Source organism: Colossoma macropomum, unplaced genomic scaffold (assembly GCF_904425465.1).
Source record: "Colossoma macropomum unplaced genomic scaffold, Colossoma_macropomum, whole genome shotgun sequence".
Taxonomy (NCBI): domain Eukaryota; kingdom Metazoa; phylum Chordata; class Actinopteri; order Characiformes; family Serrasalmidae; genus Colossoma; species Colossoma macropomum.
In genome coordinates, this window is record NW_023494791.1 from 25,914,960 (window position 1) to 25,939,936 (window position 24,977).

Sequence of the window (24,977 nt, forward strand, 5' to 3'; positions counted from 1 at the left end):
ATATAAGAAATGTTTGATATAACAGACTATTCACTCTTCCGCGTTCTAGCAATAGCCCTGGTGGCATCTTCTACTGTAAGAAAAGCAACACTATTGTCACCATGAGAGGGCACACTTCCAGGATGGGGACTAAAATGGGTCACCAAATATACTTAGACGTAAACGTGGGGTTATACCTTCCCTGTTTGATTGGAACGATTGCCAATTGTTCACCTGTGAGTGATAAGTGGCATGTAACTGTACTGGCACAGAGCGAACTCACTTCTATCCTAACAGGCTTTGGCAGCCTTAAATCACATCTGCACACACAACTACAGCCGAAGTGGTCTGTGAGTTACAGCACCCAAACAGTTATTTGCAAGCTACAAAAGTGAAAGAAAGAAGTGGGTTCATGTTAGTTACAGCACTGATTTAAACTAAAGTAAACTGAAGATGCTGTATGTGTGACATGGGAGAGTGGGAGAACGCTATCTTCCCAGGCTAGCTGTTTTTAGCAGCTGGCTAACTTGAAGCAGTGTATGGTCACTTGCACAGTATGGCCAAATGGGCGTTATTGTACTGAACTACAGTGAACAAACAAGACAAAAACACTGTTCCACTGTTTGGCAAGTGTTTGTCATGTTCAGAACATAAAGAATAGTTTAAAACCACGATTAACCATCTAGTTTATTTAACAACAAAGCAAAAATCAGCCTTTAAATCTCATAGAAATAATGATTTGACATTTATCGTTTATATCGACTGATACGAACATTTTTAACTTGATAACATTTTTGGTCATATCGCCCAGCCCAAACAAGAAGACATTAAACTATAATCGAGCAAGAAAAAAAAAATACTACTTTCTCATAGTGTTTTCCTTGGGCAGCAATATTCCACCATGTCACTCACTTATGCAGTGTTAATGAAGCAAAACCTGGAGATTAGGATAATGAGTTGGAGTGCAGAACACTCATGCATACAAAAAATGGAAAGAAACAAAATCAATTCTACTTATCAATTTCATGCTAATCTAGCATAAAGTAAATCAGTGTAAAGCCAAGACGATATCAGAAGCCTAATGTATTCTAAGCACATCTTCCAACCAAAGAACATCTGTGTCTTAAACAATGCTCTTTGCCCCACCTACAGTAGTACAACAGGTCAGAAGGAGTAAAAACAACACTGATGTACACAATGCCGGCCAATAAAAGCAAAATGGCCATTGTGAGGCGACAGTGTGGCAGATTTAGAGGACATTGTTGAGGCTGAAGCACCAGTTTAGCATCAACTCTCCAATTACTGCTGGTTTGCGGGAAGTGGAACAGTAGTGTAACCAAGACGGACTACGCCAGGAGGTGGCAACTCATTGTTTACAAGCACCAGTATGTTGAGAAAAAATTCTCTACTTACAGGCCTGAAAGAGGGGTTTAACTGGGCCTCAGACATCATAAACCCTGGACTACAACAACTTGATACATAGCGGCTGATGTGCATGTACTAGGTAGCAGAGACTCAGCTATGTTATCTTATCAGACCGAGTATGCTTCACAGAGGTCAAGCTATCAGTCTGCTGGTGCAGAACTGTAAAAATCACACAGTAGCTGTACCAGCTACTGATCTCAGCAGACAGCTACCAGTGCATTTCACAGAGGCTGCACACCGTGCTACAGTTCTTAATGGAGAAGTGGCTAAGCTCACAGAGAGGAAGGATGTCCACCAAACAATAACAGTAGCAAAGCATATACTATGTGTGAGTGCAGAAACGCACACATGCACACTGAGTCCCTCTTGGCCTGAGGAAGTTCCCTGCCAGATGAATGGAAACTCTGTTACTTTCACCAGGTTTTCAGGAATATCAGGAAAGTCTGCTAAATCTAAATGCCTGTGTTAGATTAACAGTCAGGAGTACATCAGGACTTTGAACCTTAAAAAACTAACACAGTCACCAGTGTCACCATAACCCCATAAATTAAGCCTTGTGTACACTGTGAAACTCTTCAGATCTCAACATCAGAAAGCTTTTTATGACACACTCATTGTTATATTGCAATGTCATCACTCTCTCCCAGCCACACGTAACCAATGTTTCACAATATTAGCTTGACCAGCAAATTGAGTTGTGTCAGAAGAACCACAACAACACACAACAGAAGTCATCCTGAACTTCTCAGAACGGGCGAACGGAGGATGCTTCACTGCTGCTTTCAAAATAGAGGAAAGCTACTTTATCCTATGGAACAAGCTAGAAAAGAATATTCTTTTTAAGGCACATTACACACAGACAAGGTCACTGTACAAAACACCCAAAACAACTTTATTTTAAGTGAAAAACAAGAATGAAGAAGTACTGCAGATTTTTGTGGTGATTAACTTAATCAGAGCGCTGGGCAATTTAATCCCAGCAGCTGAACATTTTACAAATTAAACAGTGTGTAGGTTCAACATTGATTCTGATACTGATATCTTGATTATTTCTGATATTTGGCTGGGATACCAACCAACATTGCAGCTGAAGTCTTTGTACACCAGTCATTACCTGCTTTTATCAACAACTTCATATTCAAATTGTTTGAGGTCCTATTTATATAAACCTAAGCACCGTGGCCTATTAATGCAGTGGTTACCATAAAGACATCATAAATCCAAAGTAGCATTTAGTGTTCAGCACAATAACCCTAACTGTTCAGTTCTTGTACACAGCATTTACTCCATCTTAAACCTCAATGTCTGGACTTTCAAAAACTCCTGTTTTCCATGCAAAATATGATTTATTCTTACTATTACTGGCTGCGTTTACCATGTACTGTCTACTAGACTTTATATCATGTACCGTCTATTGTTAGAATAAATTTTAAGACAAACAGCTGACGTAGTGCACTCTACGTGCCTAGAATGTACAAATGGAAAAATAAAATACTGCATACACAGGAAAAACTAGTATGTGTAGTTTTCTTGCTTAAGGTTTCTGAGGTGGAAGAAGTAGGAATGAGGAACACCTTAGGCTAATTTTGAAAAGCAATGAGGGTCTGGAGTCTGAACGTTTTAAAGTGTGATACACAATCTTACGTAAATAAATTAATCCTATAACAGAGTAAATGGCTTCAGTTCATTTTTTAAAAAAAACACACATATTACTTAAAAAAAAAATATATAAGTCAGCATTTTAAAAGCTACTATAAACTTTCTAAACACATTCACTGCTTTATTTTCATTCGCCACCAAAATCAAGAGCCACGGACCCTCTCAACAGTAACACAAACATGCTTAGAAGTAGGCTACTCACTGCCTGGCATGCTAATCCAGGAGAGAGCATTGACCCTGGCTCATCATCACCCTCTAAAATGGAGCTTGTTCTTAAAGGCTACACTCTCCCATCACTAGCGTGTTACATTCCCTCTGACACAATATGAACACATGAGATAAATCAAGAGAGCTTACCCAATCAGGAAGACAAAGAGAAGATGTAAAGGTTAAAAATGGCATTAGTGATTTAAACATTAAAGTTTACGACTGGGAAAGGTAAGCTCATATGGGAGAACACCTCCCATACTCTGCTGTCTTTCTGATGACAACTGACAGATACTCATACAGTCCTAAGGACTGTGGAAAACACACTAAAGTATCACTGGTGCCACACAACGCAACACACACACTTTATACACATATGCAGATTTACATACTAGCATACAAACTTGCGTAGTACACTATGCCTTTTTAAGTACTGGTAGCACGACACTAGTTTGACATTGAGACAAGACTAGTGTTGGGTAATAATGGTCCAACTTATTACAGCTATAAGATCAGTAGTGGGGGAAAAAGTGTCTTAAAGGAATGGTTCACAAAAAAAAAAAAAATTCTCATTTACACAACCCTCCCCCTTATCTCAAATATAGTTAACTAGCCAAGACATGTTTGGTGTCTGAAATCTGCTTCTTTAGTTTTGCACTGGAGCTCTGAGGCTTATTCAATTAAAGTAATAAACATTTATAAAATGTTCATCTGGTATATTTATAAAATGTTCATCTGGTATATTTATAAAATGTTCATCTGGTATATTAACCTCACAACTTCGCTGTGAAACTAAAGAAGCAAACTTTGCACATCGAATATGTTTGGGCTAAGGGGACAGTTGTGTAAATTTGATTTTCCGGTGAACCATTCCTTTGAAAAGGTCTTAAAAGGTCTGAGAGGAGTCACCTTTAAACTTTCCACACTTCATAGTTGACTACATAATTTTTTTCCAAACACACAAGTACCTTATACACGTCGCCGTATGTCCCACTCCCGACTCTCTGAATGAGCTCGAAGTCGTGCTGGGGGTTCCTGCGCTGAATCTCGCCGCTGGGCCTGGAGAAGGGATCCATTCTCCAACTAATGGTGCGAATCACGTCGGGGGCAGCGATGATATGTGGGTGGATTCTCGGTTTTCCAACTACTGCATCAAATATCTTGCTTTCCTTGGGTCATTTTCCTGGATCGAAAAAATAACAGGCAAGAGGCTATGAATAAACAAGTCTCATCATTCGCTTTGTTTGCATTTTACAAAGTTTACTTGCACAATAACGCGAAGTCTACATATTTCCTCACAAGTTATCTAGGTTAGTTAGCTAACGTTACTGTTCACCTAGCCCACTAAGAAAGCATGGCTGGATTTTACGGCTACGCAATTTACTTCACTGCCTTGGTATTAATAATATTAGGTGAACGATTCTGGATCTCTAGCCCAACAGAATCGCCGTTTTTGGTCAATAAAATGTGATAAATAAATATCCTAGTTTTCTAGCTCGCACATTATGAGGCGTTCTGGCTACTGACGGATGCTTTCCAAAAACACATTCCTGAACTTTGCCTTGGTTACTTGGTGCAGACTTCGTGACAAAAAAGTTTCCAGGCCAAGCAGGCGACTACCAGGAACCTAATAATAACTAATACCAATAATCTATTATAATACCACCAATCTAGGTACATAACTCATTTTCCCCTAACTTAATGTGACTCGAAGTTTAAGGCCAACTTATAGTTAACTAAGCTAGTTATCTAGCCAGGTTTTACACAGCAGTGACACAACGTGGCTATTTATCAGCAAACACTATCAGCAAACAAAGTCACTTAGCTAAGCTAGTTTTCTAAGAACGCTATTCAAAACCTCAGAGAATTCAACACGGGCTCACAGCATGACCTAAAACGCCGTCCAGATGGTTGACCATCCAGCTACGTCTAGCTATCCGGCCGTTGTTAGCCAGCTAGCTAGCGAGTTAAAGCTCCAAGTTAATCTGAGAGCACCTTGTCATGACTTGACGACAGACCCTATTTTTAGTGTACAACTTTCTGTACAGCTACAAACTTGTGATGAATCTTGACCAACAGTTAGGTTAATAGCAACTAAGTGACAAATACCATTACACTGTCCTAGCCTAGTTAAACCTAGCACAGGAGTAAAGCCTGACAGATAGCTAAGGTTAGTTATATCCGCTGTCTGATTACGCTATCAACTGGCATTTGGTAGCTCTCTACATCTTTAGCTGCTAATGAGCTCACTTTGTAGAAAATCAGGCTCACCTAGCACTCAAGAGATCTAGCAAGCTAAAGCAGCTAACGGCACTGTGGTAAAACTACGTTACCCTAGCAGGCTAACGTCTGCTAACCACATTCGACAACTAAAGCTATTTTTCTTCAAAAAACATACAGTTTCCGCGTGAATATCCCATGTCCGCAACACGGAAAAGATGAGACACACTGTTCTTCAAGTCTTGACGTTCATTTTGCGTCGAAATAAACATCCCAATGGGTCGCTTTCGATACTTTTCAATCGGCTCAAAACTTCTCACTTTTCCACCTGAACCGCTGTGCGGACCAGGCAAACTCGCTGCGTCGCTAATCGTTCAGTCGGAGCTCTCTCTCTTTCCCCGCCTATCTGCCACACTGACAAGCCTGACAAGCGCCCTGTGTCATGTCCCTCTGCTGACACGGGACCAGCGAGATCGACACTTTACCTGAACCAACTAGTTAACTAGCTACACGAGTTATATACACGTTCATGCAACTGTAAGACAAAAGCAGTAAATACAGTCTTCTCGGCTTTATAGTCGTTGACAAGCAACAGTTGTGCATCGAGCTCCATCTGGTGGTTGATTTAAATCACTGCTCCAGCAACAGTTTCCCCCTGTAAGGCATGGAGTGAATAAACAGGACGAACAGAATGAACAGAATGAACAGAATGGTGAAACCGTCAGAATATAGAGAAAATCTGTTGAAAATAAAGATGACCTTTAAGGTGTTTAAAACAAACAAACACGTAAGAGCTGTTTTAATACTTCACCCTCATACATATCTAGAGGCTACTTTCTTTAGAAAGCTGAACTTGGTAATGGATATTTACTCATATTAAACCCCAGTTTAATTATGCAATTGTTAAAAAACACAGTACTGAAGTACTTACTAAACTATTTTTTGCTTTTTAGAGACACTCCAATTTATTATGTAAGGAGCAGCTCTATAAATGTTATTAACTGATTTAATTGATTAAAACCAAATTAGTTTTAATGTGTGTCATGGCTGCCTTGCAGAGTTATATTTATTTTCATCATCAAATAAATATAATCAACAACAAAAACAAATAAGCAAAACAAACAAACAAACAAACAAAAAAACACATTAGCTTAAGTAGGCCTGTTCTGCAACCTTACTTTATTTGTTTTCTTGAGACAATTGGTCAAACAGCAGTATGAAACATACAGTGTTATGAAAAAGTATTTGCCCCTTCCCAATTTCTTCAAATTTTTGCATATTTGTCACACTTGAATGTTTCAGATCATTAAACTATTTTTAATATTAAACAACAATAACCCAAGTAAACACAAAATGCTGTTTTTAAATGATGATTTCATTTATTGAATGAAAAATGCTGCTCAGCCCTACTTGCCCCTATGTGAAAAAGTACTTGCGCCATTAGCTACTAATTCAACCAGTTAACCAAATTCAATTGATTATCGAGTTCAGTTTTACTAGCCACACCCAGACATGATTACTGCCAGACCTGTTATATCTAAGCATGTCTTAAATGGAACCTGTCTGGCAATGTGAAGCAGACTAGAAGGCCTAAAAAAGCAGCACATGATGCTGCATTCTAAAGAGAGTCAAATACTGATGTGAACCAAAGGCAATGAAATCCAGTCTGGAAAGAGTTACAAAACCATTGCTAAGGCTCTGGGACTTCAGCAAACCACAGCGAGAGCCATTATTCACAAATGGAGAAAACTTGGAACAGTAGTGAACCGTCCCACGCGTGGCTGGCCTAACAAAATTTCGCCAAGAGTGCATTAACAACTCATCCAGGAGGTCACAAAAGAACCCAAACGAACATCTAAAGGACTGCAGGCCTCATTTGAGGTCAATATACGTGATTCCACAGTAAGACAAACACTGAGCAAAAATGGCATCCATAGTAAAGTTGCAAGGCACAAACTACTGCTGACCAAAAAGAACACAAACCCTCGTCTTGCATTTGTAGAAGAACATCTAGATGACCCCGTAGACTTTTGGAGTAATATTCTGTGGACTCATAAGTCAAATGTGGAACGTTTTGGAAGACATGGGTCCCATTACATTGGGTGTAAAGCTAACACTGCTTTCCACCATAATAACATCATACCAACAGTCAAACATGGTGGTGGTAGTGTGATGGGTTGGGGCTGCTTTGCCTCTGCAGGACCTGGACCACTTCTCATAACTGACAGAACCATGAATTCTGCTCTCTATCAGAAAATCCTGAAGGAGAATGTCCGCCCGCCTGTTCATGACCTAAAGCTCAAGTGCAGTTGGGTTATGCAGCAAGACAAAGACAAAGCACACAAGCACGTCCACCTCTGAATGGCTCAAAAGAAATAACATTAAGGTTTTGGAGTGGCCAAGTCAAGGTACTGACTTGAATCCGATTGTGATGCTGTGGAATGATTTTAAACGGGCACTTCATACTCGGAAGCCCTTCAGTGTAGATGAAATGAAACAATTCTGCTAAGAAGAGATTGTCAAAATTCCTCCACAGCGATGTAAGAGACTCATCGCAAGTTGTTGCAAACGTTTGATTTCAGTTGTTACTGCCAAGGGTGGCACAACCAGTTATTACCTTTACTTTTTCACAAGGGTGATATAGATTTTCAATAAATTTAAAAGCTGCATTTTGTGTTTACACTGAAACATTTAAATGTGACAAATGAACAAAAACAGAGGAAGTCTGTGAGGGGCAAATACTTTTTCACAGCACTGTAATATAACAAAATAAAAAATAATAATGTTTCATAATAGTTTAAAAAACAATGTTTGAAGTTCAATGCCAGCTGAAGTAGGTCTGTTCTTTAAAGGGGAACTCCACCAATTTTCTAGAAATTCCACATTATTAAATGTCATCCAGAGAGATTTGATGTGAAATGTTTCGTTCTACAGCAACGTGCAGAGTCAGAATTGTTCACAGTGGTGGTGATAGGAACGAGATGTCTGAAGAGTTTAATGCCTCTGTAGGTTCCCTCACAGAAAGTTATTACATGGAATGATTAAATATTTGCTGCTTGATGTCAGGCGCATTGTTTTTTGCAGTAAAGTTTTGGCTTAAAACCTATGCATTTATGCAGTCTGCTTGTGACATAACTACAGCTAGTGTATACACTTCTGGCTATCACTGCTAGTGACCCAACCAGAAGCAGGCTGCAGCACTGAGTACAAAAGAAGTAAATTTGCACTCTCAGATCACAGAAAAACTCTAATGTGTAACAATACACACTTTACCCGAAGTTTTATGCTCAATTCCATTAACAAATCACTGCAGTACAAACATCAGAATCCACCTGCTTCTGTGAGCGTTTGAGTGTTGAATTATGCTGTGGTGTTGCTTAAAATGTGTTAACCTGTATCTCCTAAGGGTGATTTCGCAAAGCCAGGAACTCAAACCAAAAAGGTCAGCACTGTACCTAATACCAGCTAAGGGACACTCCTTTTTGAACAGTACTCACTTATGCCACAAGTTATCCAGCTAAATGTTGATTCTTTTCTTTTGAAATCTAACGCTGCGTAACATTTGTATTAGCTAGCTGGGTGATTCCACAACTGGTGTCCCACTGATATTACATTTACAAAGTTATAAGACATTTTAAACTTAAGTAAAGTGTCCTTCACAGCAACCTATGTGCATGTTTCAGATAAATAACTTACAATAACAAACATATCTACAGCACTTAGAAAACAACATTTGTACCTGTTGTCCCAGCCCACTACACGTTATATTGAAATATAAGCATTGAAATATTTGCAGATTATCCTTTTTTGCAATGTACGTTTTTGTTAATTTACTCAACCCTCTTACCCAAGCACATTTACAGGAAGAAGAGTACATTTTCTTGATTTCCAATGATATTGTGATATTGACTGACTAGGTCACTTTCAAAGTTCAACCCTGTTAAACTATAGACTAAAGGTAAATTATTCATTTAAAATATACATTTTCACTAAATCTTTAGAATGTCTAATGTTAGAATTAATCTAACTAAAAGAGAAACATTGCATCAATATCAATGTCAACATGTCACCATGTTTAGAGATCTTTTTAAACTGTACTGTATACACTCACCGAGCACTTTATTAGGAACACCTTCTTGTATCTATGAGGATCACTCTCAGCACTGCAGTGTCACTGACGTGGTGGTGGCAGTGGTGGTGTGTTAATGTGTGTTGCTCCAGTGCTGCTGGAGTTTTTAAACACTGTGTCCACTTACTGTCCAGTCTATTAGACACACCTGGACTATTCTCAGTCCAGCAACGACACTGAGGTGTTTAAAACCTCCAGCAGCACTGCTGTGCCTGATCCACTTGTACCAGCGTAACACACACCAACACACCACCACTACATCAGTGTTACTGCAGTGCTGAGAATGATCCACCACCCAAATAGTACCTGCACTATGGGGGTCCATGGGGGTCCTGACCACTGAAGAACAGGGTAAAAGGGTGCCAACAAAGTATGCAGAGAAACAGATGGACTACAGTCTGTAATTGTAGAACTACAAAGTGCTCCTATATGGTAAGTAGAGCTGGTGTTGGCAGGATTGTTAAGTGACTCCTGGTGGTTAGCCGTTTGGCTAATGGAGTCACTGAGAACAATGATTTTTACCCTGTTAATAGTGTGTCTTTGTCCAAACTGTTGGTCAGATTAATTAAGAAGCACTAGATTTGAGTGTGTTTGCTAAAGATGAGTCCATCTTTAGCAAACACACTCAAACACCAAGCAACATCACAGATCATAAGTGTATATGTCGAGTATGGCAGCCAATTAAATTTAATAACTATCCGTTTCATTAAATTATTTTTAACTTAGTACTGGTACTTAGGTACCAGTACTTAGTACTAGCAGATTCACACTGGTCTTACTAGAATGGAGCAGAAGTGTATCAGTATACAAAACAGTTTAACAATCTTGACAGGTGGACTAAGTGCATTGTGCATCTTATTGTAATGTAATGCAATCAGGGGTCCCCTGACTTTTTGTCTTGGGAGAAATGCAATGCTTGTGATGGGCTGAGGGTCAAAAAAACATTTACAAATAAAGATGGGTAGGTTTTTAAAAGTACTTTTTAAAGAATACACATATGCTGTTACTAATATACTCAAAAAATACATTTAAAGAAAAGTAGGAGTTATTTATAGCATAAAGTTATAGTAATATAGCATAAAAATGCGTTTGTTCTCTCACTGAGTGAGAAGCGGGGTTAGGGTAACTTTCTGGTGGGCCAAATCAAACGTCCAGCACTACACAGTGTGTTAGCACACAGAACTCAAGTTTATTGGATCGAAGTGGTAGTTCAGTGAGGTCGCGCTGCCCCCTCTAGCGGCTGAACGTGGCGTTGCCCTCTTCGTCTCAGATGAGAATGAGGCGTTCTCCTTCTCCACAGACTCTCCGAGCATCATCGTCGGTGTTGCCTTTCCGGCCTCCTGGCTTCATGCTCGCTGATTAAATCCGAGCGCTGCTAACGCTACGCGCCATTCCGTTCGCCATGGTCCGGGATAAAAAGGACAGGGACAGCTGGGGTAAGTGTCCGTTTAAAAGCCCACCTACGAATGAATGTCCTGGACAGACGTGGCCTCGAGGCATTTGTGTGTGTGTGTATTATTTGTTAACGCTGGGCACAACGCTGTGGAAAGGGCCGAGCAGCAGTGGGTGCAGAAACAGGGCGTGATATTGTGGTTTGTTTTTTTCTGCTGGTACAGTGATGTACGGAGCCACAGCCCTGCGTGCTTCACCCACAGCCCGGTGTCATATGGGGTTGTTTATTCCCTGTCTGCATGTGAATGCAGCGCCTCTGTGCCTGAGCACACCATGCCTGCTGCGCTGGTATATAAAAAAACAGTATTAAACGTGCGAGTCATTTACAGTGAAACGAATTGGGTGAAAGTCCAGACTGTGCGTCACGTGAGGCTCCGTTTCTTAACGGGATTAGGGCTCTGCACCAAGATATGGCCACAGTAAAGCTCCTTTTATAATATCATATCTTCTCGCATGATCAATCCGTTCTCATCTCACTGCTGCCTCGTTGCTGGTCGCTGTAACACTCAAGCTGTTGCGCATTAAAAATGTCTCTAATCCCGTGGACATGCAGGAATGTGTGAGGAACGTCTTAAAGTTTATGGATGAACGATGGAGAGCAGCGGTGACCTACATACAGCAGCACTGGCTCTTTACATACCCAACAAATGATGACGTGAGGAGATGCTGCCTCACAAGATGTTCCTGGGCGTGTATGTGTGCGTTCCTGGCCTGTTACTCTGAGCTAGGCCGGGGTGAGTGTGCATAGAGAAAGAGAGACAGAGAAAGATCTACTGGGTCACAAGAAACAAGAGAATGGATTAGGGTGTGAATAATTCACCGTGGTGTGGGCACCGTGTTAATGCTAATGCCGTGATGAGCCTGAGTGTGTCTGTCCAACTGGACAGAATCTCCAATGTATCACATCTCTCATTACATAATATCACACTTGCACTGATATCACGGTGATTTAGTGTGACTATTTTAGTAGTGATGATTGTGGAATTATAGAATTGCTCTATATTCTCATGGAGAGGGGTTCTTTAGATGTGAATTAAACCTAGTTTTGGAATAAATAGCAATGTTAGAGGTGTTTCTCCATATTAAATCCCATGTAGTCTAGACACAGGCCTTAATTTGGTTCTGGGAGACTGGCCAGTTGGATCATTCTACCTTCTATTGCTATGTGTTGTTTGAAAGTTTGATGACAAAAAAGGATGCAATAAGTCTCTCCTTTCTCTTGTGAGGCTGAAGTGAGACCAGTCAGTATAAGGAAAAACGAAAGCAAGGCTTACAACCAAGACGCTGCCCCGGGGGCAGCTGTTACTGCATTAATAAAATCATTCAGTTCAAGCCATTCTTTGTGAATTTGTAATCATAATGCACTGGTCTTAGGGAGGGTCTCTGAGCTAGCTCGCTTGATGATAGGTAGGGTGGGAGAAGGAGGTCAAACATCATATTGATAGTTAATGTTACTTTTCCCTGGCTGCTGGTGCACAATGACATAAGGTACTAACTAACAAGGTTAAAAGAATTTTGATTTTCATTTCACATTGATTTTAAACACTCATGGTCCCTGTTCATGTCAGGGCATATTCATGCATAATCCATGTGTCAGATGGAATTCCGTGTTAATAGATAGACAAAAGAGGGGTTGCACTGGGATGTCATCGGGCTGGCAGCACTGTAACACTGGCACAAGTGCTCCAATGTAATAATATTATCATAGTCACCTCCACAGTTTAGACAGGAGTGGGCAGAGGAAAAACAGACTGTGCTGTGATGTAGCACTTCAGAATGTGACCTTAATCATTAATCTGTCATTAATGTTAATTCCACATTGGCCTCGAATGTTTCTTTTATTTTTTAAAAATATGTATGTGTGTTACAGGGTCATTTGTGGATAAGAATGTATATGACTGGAGCTCTGAAGATGAGGAGCCGGACACCAGGGCTCGGCCGGTGCAGGTGTTGGTGGTGAAAGATGACCACTCGTTTGAGCTGGATGAGACGGCGCTGAGTCGTATCCTGCTGGCTGAGGAGCTCAGAGACAGAGAGGTGGTCGCCGTCTCTGTTGCTGGGGCTTTCCGGAAGGGCAAGTCTTTCCTCATGGATTTCATGCTGCGCTACATGTACAACCAGGTAACATGACCAATCCTTCTGTCAGTTTATTGAGGTTCAGGGTTAGTTAGTCTTAAAGCTGTTTCCAGGACCCTAAGAACCTGTATGTGGACCTACGCTTCAGTTTCTCACTTCCATACCTTCATAATTTACATATTAGTTTTGTAGTAGTTACTGTATAATTCACAGTGTTTTGTCACTGTCAGAACAAAACCTCAAATCTCCAAGAAGGTAGCTTTACTACAAGAGAATGAAAAAGCATTGGAAGTTAGGCTAACTAGAGGTTTCAAATAAGAGTTTTTACAGTAAAAAAATGACAAAAATGGAGATTTAAGTTTTTTTGTGTGACAGTGAACAACTAAATAATAAGCAGGGGGTCTACAGGGATAAACTCGAGGGAAACAGAAAGTATAGAGAGTGAGTCTTAGATCGAGAGTGATTCTAATAAGTGCTAATGAGATGATGACTTCCTGTAATATCAGATGTGATGTCAGATTATTGCCCTCAGTGAGTTACTCATGAGTTATTCATGTATTGATTTAGTGCAAGGGTGCCTAGCTTAGGTCTTTGAAGGCCAGAGTCCAGCATGGTATAGTGACTTCACTGCTCTAGTAAAGCTATTAAACAGGGCTGCACATTACAGGTTGTTTATTGTTCTTGTGACATTTCCCTTTGCAATACTGATCTTGTGTGGGTACTTGAATAAAAATATTTATAATCCAACAAAGGTCAATTATTTTAATTAAAAATAGTCTTTAGCAATGTCATATTATTGTGTTTTTATTGCAACTACAGTAACCACAACATGTAGCAATATAATCACAATAGTAGTGTTTTAATACTAAAACTGGGCATGTGTGTTTGAGCAGGGGAACGACTAAATTCTGCCATCCTCTAGCCCTCCAAGAGTCTGTTTTATTGTGTTTGGTGTATGAAACAAATATCCATACTATTACACTTGTTATACTAAAGTTACACACAGGAAACCATGGTCCTGGGGACCCCACAGTCTACAGATTTTTGTGCTTTCTTTCATTTAACACATCTGATTCAAGTAAGTAGCTTTTCATGCCCTGTCCTGTGTTAAGAGTAGGGAAGTACAAAATTGTACAGAGCGTGGGGTCCCCTGGACTGACCATGGGAACCTCTGGATTATGTAATGCGTATAATCTGTATGCTTCTGTGAGGCACTTATAATTATATACAGTGCATAATGTGTATGTGTGAGAGGTGTGTGCAAATATAAAAACTGTATGTTTGTATTTAAGGCAGGTGAGGACTGGCTGGGGGAACCTGATGAGCCTCTGACTGGCTTCTCCTGGAGAGGAGGGTCTGAGAGAGAAACCACCGGCATCCAGATCTGGAGTGAAGTTTTTCTTGTGGACAAACCAGATGGCACCAAGGTGTGACACAAACACAGTGACACAATCATCCACTCACGTTCTTTAGCCTTGTATGTTGATACTCCCACATAAATACACATATATAGTATGACTTTCTGTTTGCTTTGTGAAGCGTTTATAATTTTACTGCAGATTGTGACTGTTCTGGCTAAATTTTTATTGGATGCTTGACCTGCAGGTGGCAGTGCTGTTGATGGACACCCAGGGAACATTCGACAGCCAGTCCACACTCAGAGACTCAGCTACCGTATTCGCACTCAGTACTATGATCAGCTCCATGCAGGTAACTGAGAATTCACACACAAAGCAACATTCACGGTCATGTTAAACACTCTCACAGTAAACATGACGCACACTGACAGAAGTGCTGATGTCTTTGTCTCTTTCCTCTCCCCTCTCTCTCTCCAGGTGTATAATATATCTCAGAACATTCAGGAGGATGATTTACAGCACCTGCAGGTACAGGGCCATTCTGCCTCTGACCTGTACTGAAATGCTCACAGTGCTGTTTTAAAAACAGCAGCAGTTTTGTCTTTGTGCTGCCTCTTCAGCTAGAATGTTCAGATGAAAGCTGACAACCTTCATGTGCTGTTGCACTTCATGACTGGGCCTTTCCAGGTCAAAAATAAAAATATCTTGCCATGTCACATAGAATTGTGATGCCTAAACTTCCAAATTGCAATGTGTCATGACCAGTACCCCTTATAGTATATAAACATAGAGCTAAATTTTATGTAATATTCAGTATATTTATCATGTCAGCTGTGATGTGTCACAGAATAAACACCAATAAGTAGACTAGGCACTGTTTTATAGAGCAGATACCTTTTTAAAAAAATAGAACAATTGTTATAGCCTCAAGGGAACTGCACAGCCTGAACATGTAATCACATCTTGGCAAGTTGTAAAATGGAGCCTCAGAGGGAAACATAAAGGCAACAGGACTCCCTTTGGCAACATATCTGCAGGAGACTGATCTGTCTGACCTTACTGTGTGTGTCTTTTCTGTAGCTCTTTACCGAATATGGCAGACTGGCCATGGAGGAAACATTCCTCAAACCATTCCAGGTACTTGTTGTAATCCATCACATTTAAAGAGTCAGTTTCAACTGTGGTGGATGTTTGATGTGTGAAAGAGATAAAACTAGACTGATACTTCACAAGCCAAATGTTTTCTGTTTTCTTTTTTTTCCAGTCAATGATTTTCTTGGTTCGAGATTGGAGTTTTCCATATGAGTTTCCCTACGGTCAGGAAGGAGGGATGAAGTTCCTGGAGAAAAGGCTAAAGGTAGGAGGTCTCCTCAGGGTCACTGTTTATGTGTGGTAACTCATCAGATCAGACTGACTCAGTCCATGTCATGGGCCAGAACCGTGACTAAATTTGTGCTGCGAATAGAGAACACCTCGTTCTTCCTTCATATGCAGTATTGGGGAAGCTAGTTTTGTCCAGCAATGCTGAAACTAAAGGAAGAGAAAAGTTTACTGTCTGAAGTTTTATTGCTTAATGATATTTAATATCACTATAATAATAGGGCCACCCAGTTTAGTCTAGTCATAATGTCACAAGTAGCATTGATCAAGGTAACTTGTTACTATTTTAAAGTAATACTTAATAGTTGGTGATAGTGAAACTACAGACAGCTACTGGAAAATGACTAGCATAGTTAATTGTCATGTACCTAGCACTGTTTGCATTTGTTCTGTGGCATAGTGTCATGTTTTGTTTAGTGTATGTACTAATACTATGTCTGTACACGTGTAGATTTCAGAGAACCAGCATGAAGAGCTGCAGAACGTAAGGAAGCACATTCACTCCTGCTTCACCAACATCTCCTGCTTCCTTATGCCCCATCCTGGCCTCAAAGTTGCCACCAACCCTCACTTTGACGGCAGACTGAAGGGTTTGCTTACACGATCACACATATTTACACAAATGTGTACATAGACACAAGAGTTCTTAATTTCACAGGCTGTTGGCTATAATGGCTGCCCTGCTGCATTTAGCTGCAAAGTTTTGTTTTTATTGTTCACAGCAAGTTGTACTGTGCCCTAACCACATCAGCAAGTCTGTGTGACCTTAATAAAGACCTCGATGTACCATTTGAATGACTTGAGAAAAGTTTTGGGGATGTATTTATAGGAAAGATGTGGATATCTGTTGATATCTAGTTTTTGTTAGCAATGTTAGCCTCAAAGTTTGAGCACTAAAGAAGAAGGAAAATCTGGACATCAGACATGTTTTGGCCAATCAGTTACATTTTAGTTAGTTTAAGTTTACTTTAAGCTCAGAACATGACCATCAGACAATTAAAAATGAACTCTATGACCATTGCAAGTGTTCAGATAACTGGGAGAACTGATCTCTAAATAAAAGATTTGCATTTTAGAAATCGATCAAGAATTCATCAGTAACCTGCAGGTGCTGGTGCCATGGTTACTCGGTCCCAAAAACCTGGACGTGAAAGAAATCAATGGCAGCAAAATCACCTGTAGAGGCCTGCTGGAGTACTTTAAAGTAAGTAAAGTATTATAACACCACAGCAGGGATGCCGGAGAAAAGCTTTGAGCTGAGAAACAGCTGTTCAGCCTTATTCCAACATATAGACAACACTAGATCATAACACTTCATATATATGCTGTATTTATATATACTATATAGCACTAGATGTATGAAAAAGGATTATAAGCACTATAAAGTTGGGCCTGTAAAGCAGTAGCATGGTCGTCTACATGATTAAACAAAAGTACAAGGTGTTTATATGTGAGTCCTAAAACAAAATCTGTGATATGAACTTTGGTTCTTTCCAGGCATACATAAAGATTTACCAGGGGGAAGAGCTGCCTCACCCAAAATCCATGTTACAGGTACTGTCCCACCTTTAACACATACTAGAACCCTTACATATGCTGTACAAGTACATGTTCTTGTATCTGATTGTGGTAGTGCTGCATTTGTGTGCAGCTGTGCTTGTGTTCAGTATTATTCTGTGATGATCGGACTGTATTCTGTGGTGTTTGTGTGCAGGCCACTGCAGAAGCGAATAACCTTGCAGCTGTAGCTGCAGCTAAAGACCTGTACAACAGAAAGATGGAGGAGGTGAGAAATCTGCAAGAGAAAGAGCTGTACATTAGGCATGTGCCAATATAAACACTGATTGCAAATAAATTATTGCAATAATTACTGAACATTTTATCATGGTTTACAAGATTATTACAATATTATATTAAGAAAAACATTCTCTACAGAGTAAATATGGAATTACTTTGCACATTTTAGTGCACGATTTCTGTTTTTGCTGAGTTTTAACATCTTAGAAAAAGAAATTATATATATAAGTTTTGCACAGGCCCAAATCTGTTTTTTTCCCCAATATGCTAGATCCAGCAAATAAACAGTAATGGTGCATTAAAATGTGCAGAAGTATGTTTTCTGTAGAGGATATGTGTACTTCTTTTCACTTAATCGACAAATCAACAATCAACAAAAGACATAACTTGATCAGGGGCAGCCAAACTTTTGCAAATGACGGTATTTGAATCCTACAATGGTGCTGCAGTAGTCTCTACAGCATGATTTTACGGTTTAAAGACTAGGAAAACCCCTTTGTATCTTGAAGGTGGGAGGAACTTATACAAATGAAAAATTACCACTGCATTGGGGAAGATACTTGAGGCCGGGCTGTTAGAAATGCTTTTATTTTTTCTTGCCAGCTGGCTAATGCAGAGGGAAGCCAGATACCTGATGCTGCAGCTAGGAAGACGAATATCACGCCTGTGTTTATTAGCATTTACATCAGTGGCTTTGCTAACAGGCAGGATTTCTTTATGACAGAGGGAGGGGGATTCTTTACAGTTATATTATGTATTTATCAAATACATATTTGGATATTATAATAAGAGTACCTTGGGCAACAGCACAAAAAAACATACAAAATGATGAATTCTGTTGATGTAGCTTAGGGACACAATGCTGCACTGTAGTTTTACATAAAACAGCAAATAATGTATAATGCTAAATGCTTTTTTAGGCTAGAATGCCCATTTAATGCACATCATGTCTTTGGTATGCCTCAGACTTCCATACGTTTGGGTGAGGTGGTAGACCTTCGGTATTTTAGACAGCACATTAATATGAAAGAATAGCAATGTAATGTTTACTGTGAGCCATGAAAGCGCTCAGACCAATAATGCACTTAAAAAGCTGTACGAACATCACATAAAACAGGGTATCATAATATTACAGTGTAGCGGATGTTTGCAAAACTAGAGCTACTCTGAATACCTAAAAAAATCTCTGGTGAAACAGCAACTTGTTGGACTAAAACGCATTAAATGCATTATACCTTATTATTGAAAACTCAAACATATGAAATTAAACAGTACAAACCTTGTATATTTGCCCCAACTCAGCAGATGAAAATGCACCTAATTCCCAGTTTATTTGTTGCAACGTGAACATATTGTTAGAATGATCATGGTCTGCTCAAGTAACTGTGACAGGCCTAACCTATGCTTCCTTTTCTCCTCCCTCTGTGTCTGTCAGGTGAGTGGTGGTGACCGGCCGTTTCTGGCTCCGAATGAGCTTCAGGCTCGTCATGCTGTGATCCGTGAGGAGGCGCTGGCCGTGTTCCGCGGGGTAAAGAAGATGGGTGGGGAGGAGTTCAGTCGCCGCTACCTGCTGCAGCTGGAAGCAGAGATAGATGAGCTGTTTGTGCAGTATATCAAACACAACGACTCCAAAAACATCTTCCATGCCGCACGCACGCCCGCCACGCTCTTCGTGGTCATCTTTGTTATGTACGTGTCGGCAGGGATCACAGGCTTCGTGGGTGTGGACGTGATCGCCAGCGTGTGTAACATGGTGCTGGGCTTTGCCCTCATCACGCTCTGCACCTGGGCCTACATCCGCTATTCTGGAGAGTACCGTGAACTCGGCGCCGTCATTGACCAGGTGGCAGGAGCACTATGGGACCAGGTGAGTTGACCTCACTGTAACTTTTATATTACAAACTCTTGGAAGCATCTTAAAGCAGGTGCTAAACACTATGTTTGAACAAGCAAACATGGTCTGACAAAGAAAACTGGCAAGCCATCTAGGCAAAATGTACTCTTCCTACCACAGAAGACAATTTGAGGAACATGAAGCTGAGTGTTGCAAAATACACACAAATGATTAGGAAATAACTGATTCACATCAACAAAACTTCATGTTCACAAATGTCTTTTTCCATAATCAATTGAGAAGTAGCAATGAGAAAGAAGGCAAACTGTTGATGGGCAGTGCATAATGTTGCTGTCTCCATTTCATTTTTGTACATCATCTGAGCACACCAGATGCCCTTTACATTGTGAGAAAATTTCATGATGAATAGTCCATCAGAAATGCTCCAGAACTGCTTCGACAAAAATCTCCTTGCCTTAACTTACATTAAAAGTAAAGAATGTTTTTGCCTTCTCCTGTAAAGTTACCATTTTGGAGATACTTGTTTTTCTTTGGACAGACAATATATTGGTATAAAAAGAGAGACGGTGTAGGCCATAATGAAATTTTGTTTTGCTTTTAATCATAAACTGAGGCCAGGAATGTTGATCTTGGATCATCTCTCTTCTGTTACTATTCTTGTGTTGTTGAATATGACTGGTAAATATGATCTTAAATTGGCGCTCTTTCCTTGAGAAGATTGATAAAAGATGAATGATAAGATAAACAAAGCGATAGAGGCACTGATAACTGTCAGTACATAGGTTTGCAACCCTCAAATGGGGAATTCCACTGATTATATCTGAATAATTGGTTAATTGAGGTGGTTGAGAAGTAAACCAAGTTATTAACGTGGTTTATGGTATGGTTCTTATGATATGGGGAAATTGGCATCTTGGATTTCTTTACAGTGGTGATGATAGGAACCAGGGGTTGCATTGTCTAGAGTGCAAATATAACCATTTTATTTGCTATTTAAAATGATTAGTGAACCTACATGTGTGTTTTGAGTTTTTATATTTAATATTGATCTGAAAAAAAAAAAAGTTTTCTTTGGGTACTATTTTGCCCCTCAACGCCCTGCATGTAGCTCTCTGACATGAATGGATTTTAGGCCAAAACCTTGTCTCAGAACTATTATAAAACAATGTCTCAGGAATCAGGCAGCATATTTGTAACCACTTCATGTAATAGCTCTGTGAGGTAGCTTTTAGAGGCATAACACTCCTCAAAGGTCTGGTTCTGATCACCACCACCGTGAACAATTCTGACTCTAAGTTTCTCTAAAATGGAGCATTTCACATCAACCCATTTTGAATGACTTTGTTTACATCTCAAGCATTTAGTTGTGCAGAAATTGTGAAATGATCAGTTGGAATATCTCCTTTGAAGAGAATGCATCTTGTTCACCACCAGAGGGTGATGGTAATTTTGGGAATGTTATGCAGCTGTCCAGTTACCTTGAAATTACAAGCTTCCAACTAAGAAAAAAAAAACATCTGGTGTAACCCTGAGTTGGAAACACAAACAACAAAATGTAACCCTTGTTGTGACTAACTCTCATCTCCTCATACTACAAACATAGTTCAACATTGTATATCATTTCTACCTCAGTAATCAGTATGCACATCCAGTGGACACTGCAGAATTCATTTTCTCCTGTTTTTGTTTTTCTCTCTTTATCTTAGGGAAGCACTAATGAGGTAAGGAGCATGCACAGGCCTGAACCTGTACACAAACAGATGCCTCTGTTAAGCCAAGATTAACATGCACTAGGGCTGACATGATTAATCAGTTAAACTAATTTCTTGAACAATCACAGATTACAACTTACATTCTCAATTAAATGGCAATGCAGTAGTGCATGCAAATTTTTTTTTAAATCCACTTATGCAGTTTTCACAAAGATTCTGACATTCACCAGTGTTTTCTTATTTGGGGTTTGTTCTTAGGTAAGAACAAAATCTACACACACTCAAGAGCACAAAGGTGCACACAATTTTGCGGTGTAATAACACGTCATGTATCTGAGACTTTTTCTTAGGACGTTTCTCCAGAATAAATTTAAGAAAAAACTTTGGAAGACATTAGTGAATAAGGCCCAATTCACCTAGTCCTAAATTTAGCCTGAAATAGCACACACTTACATTGTGTGATGTAATGTTAGCTGTGTATTTCGTCCTGGGGGTAGTAGTGTATTTGAGTAGTTTGAAATCTTGAATGTCAGCCTAGATGTGTATATATACACACACAAACCGCCCGACCACTTCTTTAAGTACAACACCTTGTACAAATTATACCTGCTCTGTGGTGGTCCTGACTATTATAGAACAGGGTGAAAGGGGACCAACAAAGTAAGCATAGAAACAGATGGACTACAGTAATTGTACTACAGAGTGCACCTATATGGTACATAGAGCTAATACAATGGACAATGAGTGTAGAAAAAAGGAGGTGGTTTTAATGTTATGACTGATCAGTATATATATATATATATATATATATATATATATACACACACACACACACAGTGTGTGTATATATATATATATATATATATATATATATATATATATATATATATATTGGTGTGCTATCAGAAAGAATAAAGTGTTAACATGCCATCTCTCCTTTATTTTTGTTACAGCACAGTTTGTTATTGTTCAGTGAATAAAAACAGACTTAACTGAATAATAACAAATAAAAAAACTGATTATCAAAATAATCACTAGATTATTAATTTAATCAATAATGGCAGCCCCAATACTAATGTTTTCATTCCACTCACTTTATCCTTCTCTCTTCCTCTCTCACAGGCTCTGTATAAGTTGTATAATGTGGCAGCCAGTCACAGGCAACTCTATAACCACGCGTTTCCCGGACACCAGTCTGACCAACACCCTGAACAGGACAAGAAGAGAAACTGACCACACGCACATACGCAGCACGCGCACATACACACACACAAACACAGGCTCAAATGTACACCCACTCTGTTGCACTGATGCTCTGGCCATAGCACAGTTGAGTTTTTTTGGATTGTCCAAGTGACAGTATATTGAGAGAGAAGAGAGAGAGAGAGAGAGGTTGGGAGAAGGAGAGGACAGAAAAAAATCACATTACTGCTGCATTAGGAGCAAATGTCAGATTCGGTTGCCATAGCAACGCCTGCCACTAACAGTTCAGCTGGCGAGCCAGATGGTGAGGAGTGGGCACCCAGGTGCTCCAGGCAGCACGAGCACGAGTCCAAGACTTAACTCCGCCGAGATGATCACTGCTCCAGCTAAGCTGACTCAAGTCCTGCGTGGCTGCTTCTAGTCTCATCTAGTATCGCATTGTTTTTAAGTTGCACAGGACAGTTCCCAGTCTAGTCTTTGCCGATCTCTAACCAGTTCACATTTTCGTTTTATTGCAGCTTCCAAAGTGCTTGCTGGTTTAGGTTTGCTGAGAGGTGAACTGGAACAAAACTGATAACCTGTCGGGATTCCTCAATGACTTAATCGGGAAATTCTACATTGAGACACCTGATGTCTCCTAGGAAATGAGCTTAAAAGTGTAGGGGGTAAATGTGGCAAGTGTTTTATTTTATCTATGTTTTTTTTTTACACAATATCTCTCTGCAACTCTGCCATTAAATTCCTTATGTTGCACTAATGTAAGCCTCAATATTGTACATATTGTACATGACTTTGTTTAACCATATTTTAGGTATCATTTAGCGTTGCCACTCAAGTCTAGTCGTCTCCAGTTCCCGGTCTTATAAGTCTCTCCCCATTTTATGACGTCAGGTTTTAATTTTTTAACCAGGGCCTGTATTAGCATGCATTTTAAATAGTGAGGTACCTGCGTTTAACTAACTCCAGCAGTGTAAGCCCCACATTATTGTTAACAAAATCATCTATTTGGTAACATGTTGCATGTTCACCAAAAAAATAAAGCAGATAAAAGCCCCACAGGATCCTTCTACTAGAAAAAAGCTTGGCCATCATCAGCCAGGTTTCTTCAGCTGAACACTTATCATTAACATCTTACCCTCTGCAAATTTAAGTCAAAGCCATCAGTGTCCTGGCAAATGAGGTTAAGTTTACGTGTGTCCTGTTGACTGAGTGATGTTGAGTCTATAGGTGTGCTGGTGATATAGCATGGTTAAGTTAAAGGTGTCCTGCTGACCAAATCTGGTCAAGTCCAGTCAATAGGTGTCGTGGTAAATGAGGTTAAGCTCATCCTATACATGTCCAGCCTGGCACAGGGGTTCCAGCCTGAGGAACAGCCAGCCAGCATTGTAGAATCATCACATTTCACTTTTTTTTCCTTCACTATGACTCATCATAAACTCGTGCACTTCTGCTCCTCCTGTTGTACATAAAATATTCCCATCCATCCACATTCACACAGCGCTGAAAGGACAAAGCAGAGACTGTGCTGATGACCAAGGAACACACTCTCCTTGCTGGGCTACGCTCATACTAATTGTTGTTTTATTTTGTAACGAGTGTCTTGTTTTATGTTGAATTCAGTGCTATTTATAAAGAATAAAATATTACATGTTTAAAATCTATATTGGTGCTGTTGAGCTGAACTATGTGAATATTAAGCCTGGATACAGTGCAAAGTGTTGTGGGTTTCCAAAGCCTGATGTGAGCAAAGAGTAGCTGAAGACTGTGTTTTCAACTAAATTTTCATAGACCATTTGATAAGAATAACTGCAGATAGCTTTCTGTGGTATTAAATGAGTATGTCTAAAGAAGCCACCTTCCCCATCAACGGTGCAGGGTTGGGTCTCTTCCAGTCTTCACCTAATGGCTCAAAAGTGACCCTGAATTGAGTTGAGAATAGTTACCTTGGGCACAGTGCCACATCGGGCCCAGACAATCCAGCCTAAAAATAATTTACTAAGATAATATTTACCTCAACATAGAGAAAAAGCCTGTTTGTCATTAGACGCTTTAAGGATAGAATACACTGTATATCAGAGCTGTTCAATCTTATCCAGAAAAAGCCAGAGTGGCTGCTGGTTTTCCTTCCAATCAAGCAGGAGCACACCTGATTCTACTTGTTTTATCAACTGGTCTCAGTCAAATAACTGATCACGTGTGGTCCTGATGTTTTGGAATGAAATTCTGCAGCCACACTGGCCCTAGGGATAAGGCTGTATGTTGTTGCTCTAGAAAAACTATAATTAACTGTCCCTGGAAAGGAGAAAGTTGTACCAACAATTTTGTCCTAATCATGAAACTACCATGTGGTCCATTCCCATGGCACAAGAGTCATAACCCGTCTTTGAATTTGGGTCAACATGATAAAACTCAGTATAAAAGGAATGTGCAAGGTTCAGTTTTTTTTTTTGCAGTGTTACAATATTAAAAGTTCCTCTCAGACAATTTCATTGCAAAGCCATACTCAAGACTACAATGGTATACTC

The 24,977-nt window shown here is 39.8% G+C and overlaps 2 protein-coding genes across 6 annotated transcripts in view; one reads left to right on the plus strand and one right to left on the minus strand.

Moving 5' to 3' along the window:
• The window catches only part of map4k5 (mitogen-activated protein kinase kinase kinase kinase 5), a 42,004-nt gene extending 35,947 nt beyond the window's left edge, over positions 1 to 6,057 (minus strand). For 4 of the 5 annotated variants that reach the window (XM_036574610.1, XM_036574609.1, XM_036574608.1 and 1 more), the window contains exons 1-2: positions 5,669 to 6,057; positions 4,239 to 4,453 (exon numbers count right to left, since the gene is read on the minus strand). In XM_036574610.1, the coding sequence (XP_036430503.1) occupies positions 4,239 to 4,346 (108 nt within the window). In that variant the 5' untranslated portion in view covers positions 4,347 to 4,453; positions 5,669 to 6,057. The remainder of the gene's footprint in view (positions 1 to 4,238; positions 4,454 to 5,668) is intronic. The other variant, XM_036574611.1, reaches the window with a different exon arrangement.
• Positions 6,058 to 10,888: 4,831 nt separating this feature from the next.
• atl1 (atlastin GTPase 1) lies at positions 10,889 to 24,113 on the plus strand. Its single transcript, XM_036574614.1, has 14 exons — positions 10,889 to 11,055; positions 12,942 to 13,192; positions 14,440 to 14,574; positions 14,753 to 14,857; positions 14,983 to 15,033; positions 15,586 to 15,642; positions 15,770 to 15,862; positions 16,337 to 16,475; positions 16,962 to 17,089; positions 17,383 to 17,439; positions 17,600 to 17,671; positions 19,118 to 19,549; positions 21,244 to 21,258; positions 22,372 to 24,113. The coding sequence occupies exons 1-14, from the start codon at positions 11,022 to 11,024 to the stop codon at positions 22,480 to 22,482; spliced, it is 1,680 nt and encodes a 559-aa protein (XP_036430507.1). The 5' UTR covers positions 10,889 to 11,021; the 3' UTR covers positions 22,483 to 24,113.
• The last annotated feature ends 864 nt before the right edge of the window (positions 24,114 to 24,977 follow it).

Coding starts and splice junctions, on each gene's coding strand:
- atl1 (XM_036574614.1), top strand. CDS start 11,022: ATGGTCCGGGATAAAAAGGACAGGGACAGCTGGG. Junction 13,193..14,439: donor TGCGCTACATGTACAACCAG/GTAACATGACCA, acceptor TTTGTATTTAAG/GCAGGTGAGGACTGGCTGGG. Junction 15,863..16,336: donor TCCTGGAGAAAAGGCTAAAG/GTAGGAGGTCTC, acceptor GTACACGTGTAG/ATTTCAGAGAACCAGCATGA.